The sequence below is a fragment of the Micropterus salmoides genome, unplaced genomic scaffold, assembly GCF_014851395.1.
Source record: "Micropterus salmoides isolate LMB-PRFRI ecotype aquatic unplaced genomic scaffold, ASM1485139v1 Ms_hic_scaffold_12, whole genome shotgun sequence".
Classification (NCBI taxonomy): Eukaryota; Metazoa; Chordata; class Actinopteri; order Centrarchiformes; family Centrarchidae; genus Micropterus; species Micropterus salmoides.
In genome coordinates this window covers 35,029,982-35,050,303 of record NW_024040263.1, presented here as the reverse complement: position 1 = coordinate 35,050,303, position 20,322 = coordinate 35,029,982, and the positions used below count along the sequence as shown (strand labels likewise).

The 20,322-nt window shown below is 43.7% G+C and overlaps 1 protein-coding gene across 5 annotated transcripts; it reads left to right on the top strand.

The window, feature by feature from the left end:
• rrbp1b (ribosome binding protein 1b) lies at positions 1 to 19,369 on the top strand. 5 transcript variants are annotated; one of them, XM_038714658.1, is made up of 24 exons: positions 1 to 105; positions 2,474 to 3,137; positions 3,287 to 3,435; positions 4,511 to 4,633; positions 4,779 to 4,931; positions 8,030 to 8,148; positions 8,601 to 8,754; positions 8,907 to 9,003; positions 9,370 to 9,449; positions 11,294 to 11,331; positions 11,427 to 11,522; positions 11,706 to 11,748; positions 14,284 to 14,324; positions 14,603 to 14,669; positions 14,810 to 14,902; positions 15,043 to 15,135; positions 15,413 to 15,484; positions 16,010 to 16,084; positions 16,213 to 16,305; positions 17,290 to 17,361; positions 17,432 to 17,524; positions 18,300 to 18,383; positions 18,473 to 18,535; positions 19,133 to 19,369. In XM_038714658.1, exons 1-24 carry the CDS (start codon positions 16 to 18, stop codon positions 19,172 to 19,174), a joined length of 2,694 nt encoding a protein of 897 aa, XP_038570586.1. In that variant the 5' UTR covers positions 1 to 15; the 3' UTR covers positions 19,175 to 19,369. The 5 variants fall into 5 exon arrangements, with proteins under 5 accessions (XP_038570586.1, XP_038570585.1, XP_038570590.1 ...); XM_038714657.1 differs by having other exon boundaries at positions 14,242 to 14,324; XM_038714661.1 differs by lacking the exon at positions 1 to 105 and adding an exon at positions 308 to 453 and having other exon boundaries at positions 14,242 to 14,324.
• The last annotated feature ends 953 nt before the right edge of the window (positions 19,370 to 20,322 follow it).

Genomic DNA, 20,322 nt, shown 5'->3' with positions numbered 1-20,322 from the left:
CGTCAGCGCTGACCAATGAGGAGCCGCGCTGCCGCCTGGGGGCGGAGCTTCTGGTCCCGGTCAGAGAAAGTGCCACGACTCTGCAGCCTGACAGACTCCGCTGAGGTGAGAACAACTCTTTAAAAGTCATCTAATCTCTCTGCTGCTGCTCTGAACTGAAACTGAGAGAGAGGGAGGGGAAGGTCTGGAGAAAGTTTTACACGTTAAAACTCAGGAATTATATTTTGTTTAAAAACAGACTTTAAATTGACGCAGTGAGGATGTTTTAATGTGAAAATTCTCAGATGAGATGATGAATGTCTGCAGTCACACTTGAATGAGCAGAAAAGTTTGTAGAAGTGATGAACTAAGTATTTATAACGGATCAGCAGGGGAGGTTCAGACGGCAGGTGGAGAGCCACGACTTTGTTTTTGGTATAAAAGGAGTTTTAATGTGAAAATCTGGAGGTGAAAGTGAGTTACATAACTGTGTGTGTGTGTGTTGACAGTATAAAGGGTTAACTGTGGACACGTCACTATGTGGAAACATATACTAACATACACTACATTATATATTCTGAATATATTACCTTCGCTTTTATTTAATAAATATCATTATGTTTCTGCTGCCAGACAAAAAACTTGTCTCTGAAATATCAAACTTTTTTGTGTAGGAAAGATTCAGATACTTTACTTCAGTCAAAGAAATATCACTCTGTAGAAATACTCCGTTAAAAGTAGTAAGTAAGTGAAACTACAGAAGTATTGGGAACAAAATGTACCTAAAGTAAAACTTCTCATGATGCCGAATCTTATTTTATTAAACTGTTGAATCGTTGTTAATTTGTCATTCTGTATTTTAATGTTGTCGAGTTGAAGCTTTTAAATACTTTGTGTACTGCTGAGTTTGACTCTAGCTGCTGCACTGCAGTAAAAAGTACAGCGTGTACCTCTGAGGTGGACTGCAGTACAAGTATAAAGTACAAAGTATCTGAGTAAAAGTTTTCTGAGACGGTTTTATGAGTCCAGCATGTTGAAAAGATTCATTCATTAGTCTTTTGATCGTTTTATTGATTAACTGATTGTTTCAAGTACAAAAAGGTCAGAAACAGCGGAGAGAAGAGAGGAGGGCGGACGCAGCCTTCTGCTTCAAACATTACTGAAACAACTGATTGATTATCAGTAGGGCTGGACGATACGGCCAAAAATGATATCACGATAAAAAGTTTTCTAACTTTCGATATCGATAATTATCACGATAAGTATCAAATTGTTATTTCTTTCGAGTTTAAAGGTTGATTTTTGCTCCTGAGTGATGGTGAATGGGTTAATTGAGGTTTAAACTCTTTATTTATGGTCAACACTTGATGACAAACAGAGGATCACTTCACAAATCTGAGGGTAAACATTCAAAACAATTATGATAAAATCTTTGTCAACAAATATGTGCGAGTAAAATTAAGTAAAAGCTTTTTTCAGACCTATTTCCTCAACAAAAGAAACATCTTACTAAATTAAGTCCTAATTCCTGTATGATTTATGTGAATAAAATCAATCATTTATTGAATATTTATTGAACATTTGTTAGTTTGTTATTGAAAAAAAATATTGTTATTGTTTTATTGTCCAGCACTAATTATCAGTTTACAGAGCTGCAAAGATTAGCTGATGAACAGAAAATTAATCAGTAACTAGTTCGATAATCAATGAATTCAAATATAAATCTAAAAGAAAATCCTCTGGTTCCATCAAACGTGATGATTTGGTGCATTTTTGGTCGCACAATCGAATAAACAAAGTTATTAAATAATTCGTCACCTTTTTATGGCCACTTTTTGACAAAACCGATTAGTCGGCAGATTAATCAACAGTGAAAATAATCAGTAGTTGTACCGTAAACTAATCATCGTCGACTGATCAGCTCAACTCAGCAGAGCGGCATGAAAACCAGAGGATTAATATTATTATTATATTATTTATTCAATATGTCGTCATTAAAATGTGTTGACTTTAAATATCAGTAACTGGAGGTGACTGAGGGTTCAGATCTGTGATGTTCTGCTGACGGCGAACTTTGACCTCCAGTCAGTGATCAGCAGGCAAACAACCACCAGGAGGATCAATACGTTCACATAAAGGGCTGATTTGTTTAAATACGACCTTTGGTCCCGTCTGTTTGTTTGTTTGTTTAATAGTGAACGGGTTTTCGGATCAGACGGCGCCACAGTGCGGTCACGTGTGCACACCTCGGTCACAAGATCAACTAATAGATCTGCATTTTTCAAGTTATTGATTTGTTTCTAATTCATCATTGTCGGTAAGAACAGTTGGAAGCAAGTTCAGATGTGAAGTCTGAGTGTTCCTGCTGAATGCATTTCTCCTATAGGTGGCGCTACAGTTGGTGGTTAAAGCACTCGAAGGTCGCACAAAGAAAACAAACATTTCTCTTGTGGTCGTCGCTCTTCTTCAGGCTGACTTCCTCTTTATCCTCCAGACTTCCTGTTCGACACTCGGATCAGTCATGGACGTCTCCGACCCGCAGACGCTCGGCTTCATGGTCTTTGGAAGCTTCATGATCATCTCGGCGGTGGGCATCGCCCTCGTCTCCACGCTCTCCATGAAGGAGACTTCGTACGAGGAGGCGCTGGCCAAACAGCGTCGCCAGCTCGTCCACACACACTCCCAGAGAGCAGAGAAGAAGAAGAAGGACAAGACCCTGGAGAAGAAGAACAAGGCCAAGAGGAAGGAGGACCGGCCCGACGGGAAACTCTCAGAACTAAGTGGTGATGGTGGCGAAGATTCTGAGGTGGTAGAATCTGACCCAGAACCTGCTGCTGAGCCTGCGGCTGCCCCTGAACCCAAACCAGCACCTGAACCGGAACCAGAACCCACTATGGTTACCACCGCCACCGCCATCGAGTCGGCTCCAGCGCCCTCACCAAAGGAGACGAAGAAGAAGAAGTCAGCCAAGGAGGAGCCAGCTGCTGGTGTGGAAACCGTCGCTAAGGAAGTTCTGGTCACGGCCGTGGCGCCGGTGGTCGACGTTTCATCGGTGAATGTTGTTCCTGAAGTCACCAAAGAACAGTCTGCTACCAAAACTGAAGAACCCAAAGAGACCTTGAGCAAGAAGAAGAAGTCCAAGAACAAACCTGAACCAGGTGAATCATCTTCATATGTTTATCAAGTGTTTATGAACCAATAGTGTTATCAGATTTTTCTTCCCCTCAAATATCAAATATTGATATCTGGATCAACCTCAGGAACACCATATCGGATCGGCTCTAAAACAGGTTGTGTTTTCTTTAAGTGAGCAACTCTGCTGACTCGTCCCGGCCGCTGACATACGGCGAGCTGCTGTCCGCCGTGTCCAACATGACGCTCAGCGAGGACGAGATCCACAAACTCATGAAGGTCCTGAACCAGAAGGCCGGTGTCCGAAAGGACTCCTGGCAGCTGGTAACTAAACACCGTCACAACGCCAGCTACAGTCAGAACCAAGCAGGAACCTCCGGGTCCAATATTATGTAGCTGCAGTACCGGAGGCTGCAGTTTCAGGACCCCCGCAATCCTGGGAGTTCTAGGACCGTAGTTCTTTTGCGACAGCGCCATCTAGTGGAGTGGTGGTGGTAATGCACAGCAACACAAAGGAGGTTAACCCTGTCAGCTAGCAGCTGACACGCATCAGTAACCTAAGTTTAGGCACACACTCTGGTGATGGTTGTGGTGAGGGTAATTGGCTTCGGGGGGCTGTCAAGAGTAACATAGATAACTAGCTAGCTGGCTATGTGACCCTTGTTTACTTTGATAAACCAAAAAATAAATCAAAGTAAACAAGGGTCCTAGAAATGCAGTTCCGGTCCAAGGAGTGCTGTCCTGAAACTGCAGCCTGCGGTACTGCAGCTACATACTACTCTCCGGGTCTGAAAAGTGAAGTCAGTGCTGACGAGCTTTAAACCTGCGTCCTCTCTAGCACCCAGCAGGTAACAGTATTACCCATCAGTAAACACTTTCCTGATGAGTTTATGGTCTCAGTCGCTAGTTTCAAGTCTTCTTCAAAACAGCATGATGTTCATTTAGTAAATTATGGTCCCATTTAGAGGAACAGAGACCAGGAAGCAGGGGAGGCTTTAGGGCGGGGCTACAAGCTGATTGGCAATATCGGCAGCTACGTCCACTTCTTTTAAACAGTCTGTGCCTTCTCCAGATAATGTTAGCAGCTAACGAGCAGATACAGTAATGACACCCTGAGTACACAAATACTTTCACAACACCAGCAACTAATGATGGGAATGAAGACGGTACACCATTTCATATTCTGGTTAGCCGCTAGCACATTCACCACCTAGCTAATATTAGCATCTGGCTCAGTGTACAGATACCATTCAAAAGCTGATGTTAGCACTTAGTCAAACTATTCCAACTTGTAAATACTGTTTACATCTGAACCTGGACCTGGTTATGACCTAGAAGTCCTGACAGCTTGGTGCTAAATAATAAGTAACAAACATGGCTGCCTCTGTATGACACCCAGGCCAGTCAGAAAGGAGACCCGCTGTCTGCGCTGAAGAAACAGCTAGAGGAGAAAGAGAAGCTGCTGACCACCATGCAGGAGGACGCCGCCGCCGCCAAGAGCCGTCTGCGGGAGCTCAGCAAGGTGAGCCAGGCAGCGTTCAGACAATCAGTCGTGTGATCTCTGCATTCCTATAGTTGTACTAAGAAGGAACGCCACCACGTTAGCTTCAGACCTTCACTTCTTCATTAGAAAGTCATATTTGGGCTTGGTGTGTTTCCTTCTTCAGGAACTTGGTGCAGAGAAATCCAAGATGGCGTCTTCGGAGGCCAGTCTGAAGGCGGAGCTGAGATCTCGGGTTCAGGAGGTTGAGGCTCTGCGGGCCAGAATGCAGACTGCTGACCAGGAACATCTGAAACAGACCCAGCAGCTCAACCAGAAGGTCTGGTTCAACAAAGTTTTATTCATTTAGTGGCAGATACATAAAAGCAAGCTTCAAGAGTCTGAGTCAAATCACGAGTCCTCAAGGGCAAGTCCAAGTCTAGTCTCGTCCACCAGGACAAGTCCAAGTCTAATCTCGTCCACCAAGACAAGTCCAAGTCTAATCTCGTCCACCAGGACAAGTTCATGTCTAGTCTCGTCCACCAGGACAAGTCCAAGTCTAGTCTCGTTCACCAAGACAAGTCCAAGTCTAGTCTCGTCCACCAGGACAAGTCCAAGTCTAGTCTCGTTCACCAGGACAAGTCCAAGTCTAGTCTCAAGTCCACCAGGACAAGTCCAAGTCTAATCTCGTCCACCAGGACAAGTCCAAGTCTAGTCTCAAGTCCACCAGGACAAGTCCAAGTCTAATCTCGTCCACCAGGACAAGTCCAAGTCTAGTCTCAAGTCCACCAGGACAAGTCCAAGTCTAGTCTTGTCCACCAGGACAAGTCCAAGTCTAATCTCGTCCACCAAGACAAGTCCAAGTCTAATCTCGTCCACCAGGACAAGTTCATGTCTAGTCTCGTCCACCAGGACAAGTTCATGTCTAGTCTCACGCCCACCGGGGCAAGGCTAAGTCTAGTCTCAAGTCCAGCAGGGCAGGTCCAAGTCAAATCCAAAATCTTGTCAAAGCAAGTCTTTATTCTGAAGCCTTGAAGGTATAGCCAAGTCAAGTCACAGGTCTTCCCAAGCAAATTACAAGTCAGTTGCCGGGTCTCTGAATGCTGATCATTAACTGTTTTTAAGTGAATTTAAGTCTCAAGTCTCTGTTATTACAGATATTTATAATAGTGTTAATGGTAACAATTGTAATGTTAATGATTATAATAACAATAGGACTAGTAACAATAGTCGTTGCAGCAGAGGGTGTCGAGCAGGAACACGGGGGCAGCAGGTGACCCGCAACCACAGATCCAGACTCCACAGCTCCAGAGCCAGAAAACCTGCAGGAAGTGATAGGAGGAGAGAGGAGAGAGACGAGAAAGCACAAGACTACCAGAAAGGGGAGAAGTTGTGTTAGTAACATGCAATAATGGGATGAGGTTGCATACAGAGGGAGAGAAAGTAGAGGAGAGAGGAACTCAGTGCATCATGGGAAATCCCCCGGCAGTCTAGGCCTATAGCAGCATAACTAAGGGATGGTTCAGGACTCACCTGAGCCAGCCCTAACTATAAGCTTTATCAAAGAGGAAAGTCTTAAGCCTACTCTTAAATGTGGAGATGGTGTCTGCCTCTTGAACCCAAACTGGAACCTGGTTCCACAGGAGAGGAGCTTGATAGCTGAACGCTCTGGCTCCTAGTCTACTTTTGGAGACTCTAGGAACCACAAGTAACCCTGCATTCTGGGAGCGCAGTGCTCTGGTGGGATAGTAAGGTACTATGAGCGCTTTAAGATAAGATGGTGCCTGACCATTAAGAGCTTTGTAGGTAAGAAGAATGATTTTAAATTCTATTCTGGATTTTACTGGAAGCCAATGCAGAGACGCTAAGACAGGAGAAATGTGATCTCTTTTCCTGGTTCCTGTCAGAACACGTGCAGCATTCTGGATCAGCTGAAGAGTCTTAACGGACTTTTTCGAGCAGCCTGATAATAAGGAATTGCAGTAATCCAGCCTAGAAGTAACAAATGCATGGACTAGTTTTTCTGCATCATTTTTAGACAGGATGTTCCTGATTTTCTCAATATTACGTAGGTGAAAAAAGGCGGTCTTTGAAATTTGCTTAATGTGAGACTTAAACGACATGTCCTGATCAAAGATAACTCCAAGATTCTTCACAGTGGTGCTGGAGGCCAGGGTGATGCCATCAAGGGAAACTATATCTTTAGATAATGCGTAACTTCAGTTTTATCTGAGTTTAACATGAGAAAATTACAGGTCATCCAGGTTTTAACATCCTGAAGGCACATTTGAAGTTTAGCTAACTGATGAGTTTCATCTGGTTTGATCGATAGATATAACTGAGTATCATCTGCATAACAATGAAAGTTTATGGAATATTTCCTGATAATATTGCCTAAAGGAAGCATATATAAAGTGAAGAGGATTGGTCCGAGGACAGATCCTTGAGGAACTCCATGACTAACTTTGGCGTGCATGGAGGACTCATCGTTAACATGTACAAACTGAATCGATCTGATAAATAGGACTTAAACCAGCTTAGAGCGGTTCCTTTAATGCCAATGAAATGTTCCAGTCTCTGCAATAGGATCTGATGGTCAATGGTATCAAATGCAGCACTAAGATCTAATAAAACCAGTACAGAGACAAGTCCTTTGTCTGATGCAATAAGGAGGTCGTTAGTAATTTTCACCAGTGCTGTCTCTGTGCTATGATGAGCTCTAAATCCTGACTGAAAATCCTCAAATAAACTATTGCTCTGTAGAAAGTCACACAGCTGTTTAGCAACTGCTTTCTCCAGAACCTTAGAGAGAAATGGAAGGTTAGATATAGGTCTATAGTTGGCTAAAACATCCGGATCAAGTTTGGGCTCTTTCAGAAGAGGTTTAATTACAGCTACTTTAAAGTACTGTGGTACATAGCCTGTTGATAAAGATAGATTGATCATATCTAGTATAGAGGTGCTGACTAAGGGTAAAACATCTTTAAGCAGCCTAGTCGGGATGGGGTCTAAGAGGCAGGTTGATGGTTTAGATGAAGAAATTATTGAAGTTAGTTGGTAAAGATTGAGGGAAGCAAAACAGTCTAAACATATATCTGGTTCTACAGCTGTTTCTAAGGTTCCTGAGTTTAGAGATAAGTCGGTGCCAGTTGAGGGCAGGTCTTGGTGAATTTTGTTTCTAATAGTTAGAATTATATCATTAAAGAAGCTCATGAAGTCGTAACTACTGAGAGCTATGGGAATACTTGGCTCAATAGAGCTGTGACTCTCTGTCAGCCTGGCTACAGTGCTGAAAAGAAACCTGGGTTGTTCCTATTTTCCTCTATTAATGACAAGTAGTACGCTGCTCTGGCATTACGGAGGGCCTTCCTATAAGTTTTAAGTTACTTGTTATGGCTAACAAGTTGTTAGAGCTAACTGGCTGTTAAACCGGAACAGATCGGGAGTCTGCAGGAACAGCTGGAGAACGGCCCCAATGCTCAGCTGGCCCGACTGCAGCAGGAGAACTCCATCCTCCGAGACGCCCTGAACCAGGCAACCAGCCAGGCCGAGAGCAGGTAACACACACAAGTACCCATGAGCTGCAGAGGCCTGTGAAGGTTCTCAGTCATCCAGGTCATAGTTATCCAAGGAAGGTTAAAAATCAAAGGCACATGGACCAGTCAGTCAGAACTGAAGAAGTCTCTTGGATGAGGGACGAAACGTCTTCAGGTATCTTCAACCAAGTCCAGTCGCCCTTGATTTTTAACCTTCCTTGGATTTATCTAACATGTTCTCCAAAGATCAACCTCTAACTTTACCCCGCTGCGTACCTAACCTAAGCGGTCAATTTATATTCGGTAAGTTATCAGTTTCTGACTTATAAATAGCATTTATGCCAAATCAAAGTTGTTATTATGACCAGGAAACGCCGGTTGCTTAATAAGACAATAAGACAAACATCAGCGCCAGAGAGACAGTTACCTGACTGTCCATATGTGTGTCGGCCTAACCCTAATCCTCCCCGCAGGCAGAATGCGGAGCTGGCCCGTCTCAGGCAGGACTGTGTCCGTCTGGGTCGGGAGTTGACCGAGCGTACCGACGCTCTGCGTGCGGACGAGGAGCGCAGGAAGAGCCTGGAGGCCAAGATGGCGGCGGCCCAACAAGAACTGGCCCAAGCCCAGGTCAGAAATACCGAACTGTTGTCCTGAAAAGAAAAACTTATCAGCTTCATCTGTAGTTTCTTACTTCTTTCCACAGAACGTCTTTATCTTAACAACCACCATAAGAGTGTTGCTAACAGGAAGCGACCCGTGTTTTCTGTCTGTCTGTGCAGCTGGTCCACGCAGACACCGAGCGCGCTCTGCAGCGGCGACTGGAGGAAGTGTGTTCCGAGCTGAAAATGTTGCAGCAGGAAGCTGCTGCTGTTAGCGGTCAGTGCTAACTAATGCTAACCACTACTGTAGAAACGAGAGCAGACGTGTGTGCCAAGCTGTGAGCTGTACGGGGTTCTGTTTGTGCCCGAATAAGTCGATTGTACTCCATATTTACTTTAACTGCCCGTGATTTAAGCTAACACAAAGCTGGCAGAGTGTATCGCACATCGAATTACAGCCTTTTCCACCAAATAGTCAGAGGAACTGTATCTACGTCCAGGAATTATCACAGGAACTAAAACATTCCTCCAGCACATTGCTCTCCGTGGTTCCACCACGTCCAAATGTACCTGAACTTCAGTAACCTTCTTAGCAACAGTCAGTGACACGACGCTGCTGGTTTTTCTGCTGTTCGTACCTCAGAGCTGCAGGGGGCGCTGGTGTCCAGGGAGGCTGAGCTGCAGGAGATCAAGGTCCAGCTGGAGAACCAGGCTGCAGTCCAGGTAACGTCATGACACTTTTCATGACCCCTTTCACTGCTGATAGCCACAGAAGTTGCTGATGTTTAATTAAATGTGATTTAACATTTAACTCTGAATTCTTGTGCAGTTTTTCAGCCAGTGTCTGTTTGGTGCGTCAGGGTCCATCGCTTTGGTCCAAACTGAGTGTGATCAACAGAATAATAGAATAGAGGACAATTAAATCCTGACGGAGCATTCAAAAATAGAGAAATATTCAATATATTATATCATCAGGTCAACATGTGTGCAACACTTTGGTTTATGACCAAAAACCTGCAGAACAGATGACATTCCCATCAGCCTTAGCTGTACGCTATGTTTACTGCTAATTACGCTAATCTTAGCATGCTAACGCGCTAATCTAACATGAACGTTATACCTGCTAAACATCAGCATGTTAATAATATAATAATAACACTTTTCAAAACAACGTTACAAACTGCTTTCACAAGAGCAAAGGCAATAAAGCACATCAATCAAATAACATGCAGTAAAAGCGGGAAGAAAAAAATGTTAGTTTTGTCATTGTTAGCATGTTAGCATGCTGACGTTAGCTCAAAGCACTGCAGTGTCTCGGCCTCAGAGCTGCTGTGCTCTCACGTGTCTGGTGAATGAAACTTGTTATCTATGTGGCCGTTATTATTGCATCTAAAGCCCCTTTTCCACCGCACGGTACCAGCTCAACTCTCCTCGCATTTGTTTGGTTTTCCATTGTAGAAATGTTGCACCTGTTCCTGCTTCCAGGTACTTTTTTTCGTATCACCTCCGTCGAGGTTCCAAGCGAGCTGAGGCAAACTAAAATTTGACGTGAAAACACGAATCGTCACTATTCACTGCATCATCATTGCTGCACCAGACAGAGGCCAGCAACAGAAAGTTTTATATTTTACAGTTTTCTTATGAAGTTTCATCACTAAATCCACTTCTGAGAAGTTTTGCGGTGAAATCAGCTGTGTAGATTTAGAATATTGACAGTTTTACTAGAAGTGATGGCGAAACAAAAATGTGATGAATATTTTCGGAGTTGAGGAGCTCAGCAAGTGGCGGCGGGGGAAGCCTGCTGTGACCCGCGGGAGGAGCGTGTGAGGCCGGCCAGCCGCCCGCCCACAGAGCCCTCTGCTCCCGCCGTCACACAGACCGCTGCAGCAACAACGGCAGAGGAAAACACAGCTGGAAGGTTTACATACCGCTTATCTGTCTTTACATTCTGAGGAAGGTTCAAACGTTGTGTCGCATTGAACATAACTTTGCGGCAGTTGTATGCTAGCAGGACCAAGAAGAATCAGTCCCTCCAGGATCTTGTGGCCCCTTTTGTGATTTTGCAGCAGCTTTTCTAAAAGAAATTGCGATGAACGTTACAATGGTTTGGGGCGATGAAATTGTGGGAATAAGTGAACTTTAGAATTGTAGTTGAATCATTAAACAGCCCCTCCAGGACTTGGCGGGCCTGACCCTGCATATTGACATCCTCCATGTGTTTCCTTTATGTTCGACCACGACGCTGCACGTTCTGCAGAACAGCTTCCCCACTTTGCTAAAGAAGACCTGGATCCTGGTCTTCACGGCCCTTTGCTGTTACTGTTGTAGGTAATTGTGAGACGTTGGTGTCGCACGTCTGCTAAACAAGGACGTGAGTTTGCTGAGCTGTTGCAGGAAACAGAGCTGAGAGGTCAGATTTGTAGAAAAGTTGCGGTGATTGGTCGAAATTGCAAGTCGCGCTGAATTCACGGTTCACGATGTGTAGAATTTTTGCTAATAGTCGCAATCACGACACGGTGAAATCCTGAAGAGACTGAAAAGCTTATTTCCTGTCTTTGTGTCTGCAGGCGGACGGATCGTCTGACGTGGAGCAGCTGAAGATCTGGTACGAAGCTTTGCTGAAACAGTAATAATACTGAGTGAAGATGTTGTGGAGGTGTGACGGACTGTAGTTTGACATCCTGTGTGACTTCCTGTTAGCGTGCAGCGCAGAGACGAGCAGGTCGTCGCTCTGGAGGCGGAGCTCACTCAGCTGAGGGAGGAGCTACAGCTGCTGACATCATCACAGTCGCAGAGGTCAGAAACACAAGAAGCACGAAACATATTTAAAATCTCCTCAAAGTATATTTTTCAAAACCCCGACTTTGTGAAAGAAGTTTGAGGTTTCCATTCACTTCGACACAGAGTGTGATCGCAGCGGCACCTGGTGGACGTTGGATGAACTGCAGCTCAGACGCTTTTGTTTCTTTGTGTCCGCAGAGCGACAGAAGAGGAAGCAGCCGGTGATCCGACGCAGAAAGACGTACGTTTCAATTCACAGAACAAATATCATCATGTCTGAAACTAAAGATCCACAGTTTCCCTGCTCGTAACGTTCAGAGGCTTTGAGTGGTTTTTATAAACAAATCTAATGTTCTTTACATCCCTGCTGCTGGTGTACATGGAGCTGTAGTCAGAGAGATGCTCTGCATTTAAAGAAGCTAAAGTGCCTTCGTCATAGCGTTTAAAGTGTGATTACAAGCAGCTGAGTGGGAAAAATGAGTTAGCCGCCAGCTTGTAATTCGGAGTTGGAGATATCTTCTACCCAGTGTTGGGGTATCCAACGAAGGTTAAAATGAAGGGCAACTGGACTTGGTTGAAGATACTGGAAGACGTTTCGTCCCTCATCCAAAGGACTTCTTCAGTTCTGACTGACTGGCAGGGAAACTATTTAACCTCAGTGGGGTCGTTGGCCCGGGTCATCGATACCGCTGGTTCGTTAGTGTTCCTTGTTGCTGTGACGACAGTCGTTACAGTCGTTAAGACTCCCTGTGGCCGAGACTGAACGACCATCGTTGGTATCTTCACCTGAGGCCAAGACTGAACGACCATCGTTGGTATCTTCACCTGAGGCCAATAGGTTACGTTTGTTGAGTTTCCTGGGAAGTGATGAAAGGACAGCATTGTAAGTGGGGGATAAGTGGTGGCGTAGACCCCCTCCCCTGTTCAATGACGGCTTCTCAACCCTGGTGCAGATGCTTCCTTGACACCTCTTTCAAACCATCCATCTTCTCTGTCTAAAATGTGCACCTGGTGGTCCTCAAACGAGTGTCCTCTGTCCTTCAGATGTAAGTAGACTGCAGAGTCTTGACCTGAGGAGTTGGCCCTTCTGTGTTGAGCCATGCGTTTGTGTCGTGGTTGTTTAGTCTCCCCAATATACAGGTCTGTGCATTCCTCACTGCATTGGACCGCATACACTAGATTGCTTTTCTTGTGTTTGGGTGTGCGGTCTTTGGGGTGGACCAGCATCTGTCTTAGTGTGTTCTTGGGTTTAAAAAACACAGGGATGTTGTGTTTGTTGAAAATCCTCCTGAGTTTCTCTGATACTCCAGACACGTATGGAATCACAATGTTGTTGCGTTTGACCTTCTTTTCCTCCCCTGTAGTTTTGTTCTTCTTGGATCTTGTGGCTGTTTTCACAAAGGTCCATTTAGGGCAAACGACCCCACTGAGGTTAAATAGCTGAGTTTCCCTGCCAGTCAGTCAGAACTGAAGAGGGACGAAACGTCTTCCAGTATCTTCATTGGATAACTGAGCTGGATGACTGAGAATCTTCTCAGACAGTGTCGGGGTAGTTACTCAAAAAATTTAATGGATTACACATTAACTAGTTACTTTTCTTTAAAGTAATGCCTTACTTTACGATTACTCACTGCTGAAAGTAACTAGTTACGTTACTTTTGGATTACTGCGTAACATCACCTGTGATGCACAATAACAAGATAAAGTTCAGATCAACACAAATCCTTATTCTAACGAGGACATTCACAGCACAGAACATCAGGCCAACACTTGTGAAGAGAAGAAGAAGAATAGAGTGCAGCATTAGAACTCTAATTGGCATTTCATTGGAAACATTTATTTTTTAAATAATGAATTTCATTACAACATAAGTTAAAACAGGTTGTCCTTCCAGCCCTCCTCACAGTATCACATGACGGTGAGACTCCAAAGGAAAAACTTCTGTAATGTAATTTGAACTTTGCAGTAAACTTACTGTAGCTCACCAGCCGACCTACGACCTTAAAGTAGATCTTTCCCTCTTACTGGACATGCTCACCAAAGAGTGGTTGCACCTGATGGGCAGGAGTCTCTCAAATGGTTTGTCAGACAGCCTGTTCCTCCTCGGAGTCAGCAGGCTATAGAGCCTCGCCACAGTCGCATCAGAGGGCATCGCTGTCGTTTCGCAAAACTAAAACAGTCCCCCTCCCCCCTCGAAAGACGTCTTTAGCAGCTCTGCCATTTCTGCGTCCTCATCAACTGGCGCTGAAGTCAAAAGCGAGTCACGCAAACACACACGAAAAGGGACATTTGATTTATTTTTCTCTCCTCCTGTTATGCGGATCGTTCAACCAGTTCGCAAGTAACGCGATGATTTTGTTATTTGTAACTGTAACGCATTACACTAGTGCGTCACAGAGAAAAGTAATCTGATTACAGTAACGTGTTACCCCGAACACTCAAAGAACTGTGTAGTAATATTCCAGGATCAGCTGGTGCATTTTCCTCCGTGGGGCTCTGCTGTGCCAAAAATCAGGCAAACATGAGTCTCACCTGTCTGAGCCACTCATCCAGCGAACACAATGTCAGCTGACGACCTTCCCTCAGTTGCCAATAAATGAATCTGATTACTGCGTCATTTCTCTTAACGACACGATGCAGTAGCTGAGCTAACGTTAGCCGTGTTGGTCCGAATGTATTTATTTTGTGTCGCCCTCTGCTGGCCGCCCGTTCTGTTTGTGATCGTGTCCTCCAGGTGAGTTTAACAGCTGCTGATTGGTCGTCTTCTCCTCTGCAGGGATCAGGAAGTGAAACAGAGTCCGAGCAGCCGTTTGAAAGGTGACGACACAAAACACAGATTTACTGTTTGACTCATGAGTTTCTGCTGGAAAGATCAATTCTGAGAACTATGCGATAGTTTCAGAGTAAAGATATAATAAAAATGTGTTTATATATATAAAATGAAATCGTGTAGGTTACCAAATATTTTTATTATTAAAAGTCTCATTTTCTGCTGTGATTTTTATTAGATTTCTATTCTAACGAAACAAACGGGAAAAACTGTTTACTGTTGCTGAACGTCCCTGACGACGTGTTTGTTGTTGTTTGTTTGTCAGTCTGGAGGAAGACTCTCAGCTGCTGCGTCTGGAGGAAGAGCTGCAGCAGGCTCGTAACCATGCCGACGTGAGTCCACGAACACGTGATGTGACGTTCACGGCGTCGCTCGCCTGACGATTAAAAGTTATTATTAAACAAAGATTTAGATCATTTTATAAAGCTAAAAACTGGACGTTTTCTCTGGTTCTTGATGATGTGTTCTTCAGGAGCTGAGGGAGAAAATGGCGGCTTCGGCGGTGGCGTTTTCGGCTGCAGAGCGCCTGAGCGAGCAGAGGGAGGCGGAGCTTAAAGCAGCGCTGGTCAGTGATGAACTCCTGAAAACTGTTAACTGAACCTCAGCGTGACGAGAAGAATCGACCTGTAAAACGTAAAGTTTTACAGTGTAAAGAACTGAACCTACACTGTAAAAAAATATGAGCTCGTGTTTTTGTGTGTTCAGGCTGAAGCAGAGTCCAGCTTTGTATCCCTGCGGTTGGACTTCCAGGCGTCGCTGCAGGTTCTGTTTCCTGGTATCTCTGTGGAGGCGGAGCAGGTCGGACCGCCGTTTCCTCTATTTGTATTTGTTGTAAAGTTCGTCCTCAAAACGAAAAACAAATATCTTTTAGAAACTGCTACTGAACAGCTCTGCATCTGTATTGCAGGAGTGACAAGGTGCAGCTTGTGTGAACTCTCTGGTTATTAGATTTTTATTTTAGTCTGATCTCAGTAGCTCTGTGACTTTATTATTATTATTATTCAGTGTTGGAAATGTCTGTTTTGAGCCTGACAGTCAGGACTCAGGGTGTTAACAGCATTTGTTTCCTCTGCAGAAAAACTGGCTGCAACTTTTTACTCAGAGAGTTCGGGAGGGTAAAGGTGAAGCAGAGCGCGCTCACTCTGAGGTAAACACACGCACAGATCAACAAACGCAGGATATCTGTTCGCCATCTGGCTTCAGGAACAATCGATCAGCATCACAGGACGCCATGGGCGTAAATTTCATCCAACGGTTGGGGGGGGACAATAAACATAAAATTTAAATAAAAAGAGCATTGAGGAGGACACAAATAAATCAGCCACAAAGAGAAAAGATTCAGCTCATCTGATGTTTAAAGTGAATAAAACAAGTTTCACAGCTACTGAAAAGATGGAAACTTTGTGTAAAGAGGGGAAAGCAGGAAGGGGACCAAACCACTGCCAGGCAAGGGTTTTAGGACGTTTCTTTTCATTAACAGGAACCTTTTATCAGCGTTTTTTTAAACAGTTGTTTAACAATATATTTTAGGAAATCTTGGAAATCTTTTCACTGAGTTCTTTTTAGGAACATAACCTAGAAATCTGAAACCTTTGTTGCTAAATTCAGGAACAGTTTTTGTTCTCTTTTAGTAAACGTCCTGATGAGTTTTGTTGTTGATGTGTTTGCTCAGCTGCAGTCGAGGCTGAAGGAGGCCGAGAGGCTGCAGGCGGAGTTTGATCAGAACACGAAGCTGCTGCAGGAAACGGTACAGACAACTTTAGTGTTTCACGCCGTTATAAACGGCCAGAAAAGTTTGAATCAGACCCTGTTTTTGGCTTTTGTATTAATTATTATTATTATTATTATTATTATTATTGTTGTTTTCTCTGACAGGAGGCGGAGCTTCAGGCTCTGCGGCAACGGTATGAAGAAGAAGAAACCATCTGGAAGAACAAACAGTCTGAAGCCGAACAGCAGAAACAAACGGTGACGATCAGAAATCAATAAGTTAATCGTCACAGACTCAGTTTCTTGGTGATATGTTTTCTCAGAATATCATGACTTAATTCTCAAAGTCTAAATAAATTTGTTTAAAATTTTATTTAACCAGGTAAGACCCGTTGAGATTAGTGGCCTGGCCACGACATAAAAATGTTTACAGATGAAAACAGTAACCACAAGAAACAGATCAGATATACATTAACCCCTGAACGCCTGAATGTCTTTACAATCAATAAATAAAGAAAATAATTTGTGTTTTCATTTGCTTTCAAGCTGATGTTAAATTAAGTGAAGATTGTTAATTTGTCTATAGAACATAGAAAAGATATAAATTCAGGTATGTGTAGGTATGATGCAAATTAGCGACAACAGGCATAAATGAGAAACCAGGGCTTGCAAAAGGTTCCTAGGTACGTATCGAATATGCACCAACAGGCATTGGGGGAATCCATGTGCTATCTTAGCTTGCAGTCTGCAAGGAAGAGGTATGGGCTTCGTCCAGCTGTCGTTGTGAAAGCTGAATTTGAATAATATTAAAAACAGCCTGCAGTTTGGCCCCAGCCTTCGTAATGCAGGAGCCAGCACAATATATCAGTGTATCATCAGCATAGAAATGAAGCTTGACTCCGTCCAAATTTTGACCCAAACAATTGATATAGACAGAAAATAACAGGGGACCTAAGACAGAATTCTGGGTAACACCTTTACAAATGTTTAGCCAGTTAGAAGTGAGCCCATCGAGGTGATTCACAAACCGTCCCACTGCCTGGTCAGGTATTGTTGACAGGTCAATAAAAAGGTCATTCACCACCTTCATTGTCGCTGTAACGGTGCTATGTTGCCCTCTGAAGCCAGACTGGTATTTTTACACAAATACAACTTAAATAAACTTGTCATCATATATTAAGCATCACAAGTCTGTAGTTTCATTAAAATGTGACTTTATGAGCCGTCGTCATGTTATTGCAGATCCTGGATCAGCTGAAGCTGCTGGAAGAGGAAGTTCAGAGGAAGAGGACGGAGACAGAAGACACTCAGCAGGTCTGTCCTCTTTCACTGCGTTTGATTGTTGATGAAGCAGACGGATGCTGAGCTTGTGGTTGTGTCTCAGCTGAAGGAGCAGCTGATGCTGGTGGAGGCTCAGCTGGAGAAGCAGCTGGAGGAGGCCACGTTCAGCCAGAGCTGCAGCGAGGAGCTCGCTCAGGTCCGATTCACAGACACAATCACATTCATCCAACGCGTCACACCAACCCTGATCGTCAAATCGATTCATCAACAACAGTAGAACATGTTACAGAACAGAGTCCGAAGTCTGAGATGACCGGACGATGAGAAACATGAACAGAACTTTCTGCGTGATAGTTTGTTGCTGGTGAATTTACTGTCAGCAGACTAATCAATCAATCTACTGATTGTTTCAGCCCTAGTAGCTCCATAAAGTTCTGCACGTGTTCAGTAGTTTTTGTCCTGGAAGTCTTAAAGGTGCCGTAAATTGTTCATTTTCAGGTTTATGCTTATATTTTGTGTTTCCACTTGAAAATGTTTAAATGCTTTTCACCCTCTGTCTGAACACTCAGTTTTAGCTCCTGTCTCTTTAAGGTTGATGAAGGTCTTTAAGATTGGCCAACTTCCCCGAGCGCAGCCGAGGGCCTCTGCTCATGCTCCTCTGTAGCTTCGTCTGTAACTGTAGGGTGTAAACATTTCTGTGCATCCATTTGCTCCTCGGATGGTCCATTAACTCCAGCTCTGAAGTCGTTCTTCCTACTTTGTGTGTGAACTCTTTTAATTCAACTAAGCCGAGTTAAATCCCGTTCTTATTCCTACGGCACCTTTAAAAACAGAAGTGTAGTCCACTAAAGATCACAACGTTCCATTTATTTTGCTGGCGCTTTAATCCAAAGCGACGTGGAAAAGCACCGCAGGACTCATCGAGTACATCAGCATCAGACACGCAGTTATTATTCATCGTGTGTTCGCAGGTGCAGTCTCGGCTGCAGCAGACGTCCGCCAGGCTGCAGTCGGAGCAGCAGCAGCGACAGCAGCTGGACAGAGAGCTGCAGCAGGTCAGACTCACATCTGGAACGTCTGCAGATGTTTTACAGGCTCAGAACGCGGCGCCAAACTGTTTCCTCTCTGTCTCGTTGTTCTTTAGGCTCGACAGGAAGTGCTGGCTCTGCGGGCGGAGGCTGACCAGAGATCTGCTGCGCCGCTCAAGGTTTCTGATCCTCGTTTAGATCCAGACGAGCAGCTGTCATTCACATTTTAAAGATTTTAACTCTCCAAACTGAGCACAGGAAGCGCTCGCAGCGAGGCCTCGTCGAAGTAAAAGTCACGAGACATGTTGCTTTAATACTAATGATGTACTTCTACTGTGCACTCTGTAAACGTTGGCACGAACAAACCTGACGCACATATAAATATCTGTAGTTATTATTACTATAGTCTTTAATTATATATTTTTTATTTATAAAGTTTATGTTTATTGTTAAGCACCAACTCACCAAACCAAATTCACTGTGTGTGTAAACCTACTTGGAAATGAAGCTCATTCTGAAATTAAATCAGCTGTTACACAAAGCGCGTTAGCGACTCTGACCTTTGCTTCTTTTTGTTCTGGTTTTGCTTTTCAGCAAAACAAAATAAAAAAAAATCACGTTCTTCCAAATTTATCTGAAACATGATTAATAAATAAATAACAGATGACTTTTTAAATAAAGCAGCATCATTTTCTTCTGACTTTTATTTTGTCGAGGCAGGAAGTACGATTTTTTTGTTTTTTTCCCCATTTTGATCTGAATTCTTGTTTCTGCAGGAGGCGGCGCCGGTCGAGGTGAAAGAGGAGACATCGGTGTGAAACATCACGCTTCACTTCCTGTGTGGTTACCATGGTTACACATAGTGATGTCTTTATGGTAGCGATAGAAATCAGAGATCTGAGCACGTGACGAGAGACCGAAGCCGACGTGTTTGTTTTTTACATGATTTCACTGGACTTTCTGCTGCTCACTGAGACGCTTCAGGACAAATAAACTGTAAAGTCTCAACTCTGCTTTTATTGGTTCATTTTTCTGTGCTTGTGCTTCGCACACACACAAACTGTCCCTATAGAGTCCCTCCCTTCCGCCCCATGGGGCCACCGTTGGTAGTTAACGGTGATGGAACAGCGGATAAGCCACAGGCCTTTGGTGTACGAGACCCGGGGAGCAGTTAGGGGTTCAGGGGCCAGTTGCACAAAAAAACTTATGTTGTTTTCTACACACTTAAGTCTTAATTTCTCCTTAGCTAAGGAATTTACTTAAGGGTGTTGCACAGAATCCCTTTAAATGTTTCCTTACTTAAGGAAAAGCAATAAGGTGTTTGCTGCATTGATGGAGAATTTACTGTAGTAAAATTACATACTAATTACATGTTGTTACAATCTAATAAAGCACAAAAAGCTAATTTGATCCGCAAATAACAGCAAACAGAAAACAACAAATGTGGGAGGAAATCGCTTCGAAAATTCATCCAAGAAGTCTTGTGGAGAGGTTTATCCAGGAGATCCAAAATAAGTATGAAAACTTGTCTGTTCTTGACAAAAAATATCACTAATCATATAGAAGGGAACCCAATAAAACAGTTAACACTGACTTTATTTAGGCTATAGATAAAATAGACTCTGTTGCTAGCTAGCAATAAATTTGACAACCTTCTCGTTTTGCTCGTCATTTAGCGTATCCATCGGAACAGACTTCTCAGGATATGGAAAATTTGTTTCGCCATAAACTTTGGTTAAGAGAAAGCCTGAGGTACCTTAAATTATTTTCCTTAGTTTGGTTGCTGAGGTCCTTTGTGCAACGGTTTAACACACGTAAGGGATTCCTTAAGTATGAGACCAAGATAAGGAGAAAAACTCAAATACTTAAGTGAACATTTTAAGGAAACCTTAAGGAGGAGATATAAGGGTGTTTTAGGCAACCGAATGCATTTTAAGGAAACTTTAACTTAAGTGTTTTTGTGCAC

Excerpts from the sequence above, each read along its gene's own strand:
- rrbp1b (XM_038714657.1), top strand. The coding sequence starts at position 16 with ATGAGGAGCCGCGCTGCCGCCTGGGGGCGGAGCTTCTGGTCCCGGTCA. Across the intron at positions 11,749-14,241 it reads GTGATCCGACGCAGAAAGAC|GTGAGTTTAACAGCTGCTGA; the intron begins GTACGTTTCAAT and ends CGTGTCCTCCAG. Across the intron at positions 16,085-16,212 it reads CGAAGCTGCTGCAGGAAACG|GAGGCGGAGCTTCAGGCTCT; the intron begins GTACAGACAACT and ends TTTCTCTGACAG.